This window comes from Bison bison, unplaced genomic scaffold, assembly GCF_000754665.1.
Source record: "Bison bison bison isolate TAMUID 2011002044 unplaced genomic scaffold, Bison_UMD1.0 scf7180017864365, whole genome shotgun sequence".
Lineage (NCBI taxonomy): Eukaryota > Metazoa > Chordata > Mammalia > Artiodactyla > Bovidae > Bison > Bison bison.
In genome coordinates, this window is record NW_011494937.1 from 1,273,774 (window position 1) to 1,275,244 (window position 1,471).

The window sequence follows — 1,471 nt, forward strand, 5'->3', positions numbered from 1 at the left end:
CCCAGACCCAGTGGGGCAGTACCTTGTGCTGCAGGTGGACACACCTGGCAAGCAGGTTAAGAGTCAGGGCAGGGAAGCCAGGTGGCGAGATATCCATGCCCAGATGGCAAGGTCCAGGATGTCACAGAGCTCTGAAGCATCATCCCCTTATCCCCAAAGCCCCTGCCCCCCTGCCAAGCCAAGCTCAGCGATGCCCAGCTGCCCTCCCCACCTGGGCAGAGACCTGTGTGTCTGACAGCCTCACCTTCCGCAGGTGGCCAGGCTCACACCACAGCCGGTCAGGAGCAAACCCCACAGCAGAAAGACAACCGACAGAACTTTCCAATTCAGGGTGTTATCTGGAGGGCAAGGGGGAGGGGCAGAAGAGCATTTGGACACCAAGAAGGCCGGGAGGGCTCAGGGAAGGCTCATGGGTGGGGCAGGGCACAGGTAAGGAAGCCGATAAATGGGCAGGGCTCATGAATGGGTGAGGGCTTCTCAAGTGGCCCAGTAGTAAAGAATCTGCCTGCCAATGCAGGAGATGCAGAAGACTCGGTTTCAATCCCTGGATTGAGAAGATCCCCTGGAGAAGGAAATGACAACCCACTCCAGTATTCTTGTTGGAGAATCCCACGGACAGAGGAGCCTGGTGGGCTACAGTCCATGGGGTCACGAAGAGTCAGACATGACTCAGCGACTGAGCATGCACACATGAATCGGTAGGGGGAGTCTCAGAGTGGGAGTGGGACTTGTGAGAAGGTCAAGGTCAGGGATGGGTGAAAGGGTCAAAGACACGCATTGCCTGTTAATCCACAGCAGTATTTAGCAGCATCAAAATGCATCATCGACATCCCCAAGTCAAAAGGTTGTCTACCCAATGAAGTTCAGTAAGGATTATGTAACCCCTTCCAGTGGAACAGGGCCCCTTCACATAGCAGTCCCACCCCAGACCTCTACCTGGTAGGTGAAACTGGAGGCTTGGACCAGGTGGGCCCTGTCCTGCGATGGTGGAGGCAGTCATCCACAGCTTGCAGGGACCCCAGTGAAGGTCAGGCAGGGTGATGGTTCGGGTGCTGCCAGTCACTGAAGGACATACCCAGAGAGGTGAGGGAGGCAGTCAAGTCCTGCCTCAGGACCTTTGCACATGCCATGCTGTCTGCAACACTCCCAGATATCCACATGGTTCCCTCCTCCCCTCCTTCAGCTCTTTGCTCACAGGTCACGTATTCAGTGAGAACTGTCCTGACTGCCCCCCAACCCCAACCAATTAAAACAGCACTGGCTTCTCCATTCATCTTCCTTGCTTTATTCCTCTACCCAGCACTTACCATCATCTGACACACTGCATAGATAGTATTTACTTTATCTATGCCTGCATGTCCCCCATGAGAAGTTAGGGCCACGAGGGCCATATTCCTAGAGTCGTGTCCAACTTTAGTCAGCACCTGGCACGTAGAAAGCACTAAAAAATTATATACAGTTGACCTTTGAA

At 54.2% G+C, this 1,471-nt stretch overlaps 1 protein-coding gene across 1 annotated transcript in view; it reads right to left on the reverse strand.

Moving 5' to 3' along the window:
• The window catches only part of IL27RA (interleukin 27 receptor, alpha), a 24,094-nt gene that overhangs the window by 1,215 nt on the left and 21,408 nt on the right, over nucleotides 1-1,471 (reverse strand). The window contains exons 11-13 of the mRNA XM_010855439.1: nucleotides 937-1,062; nucleotides 245-338; nucleotides 4-44 (exon numbers count right to left, since the gene is read on the reverse strand). Of these exons, the coding sequence (XP_010853741.1) occupies nucleotides 4-44; nucleotides 245-338; nucleotides 937-1,062 (261 nt within the window). The remainder of the gene's footprint in view (nucleotides 1-3; nucleotides 45-244; nucleotides 339-936; nucleotides 1,063-1,471) is intronic.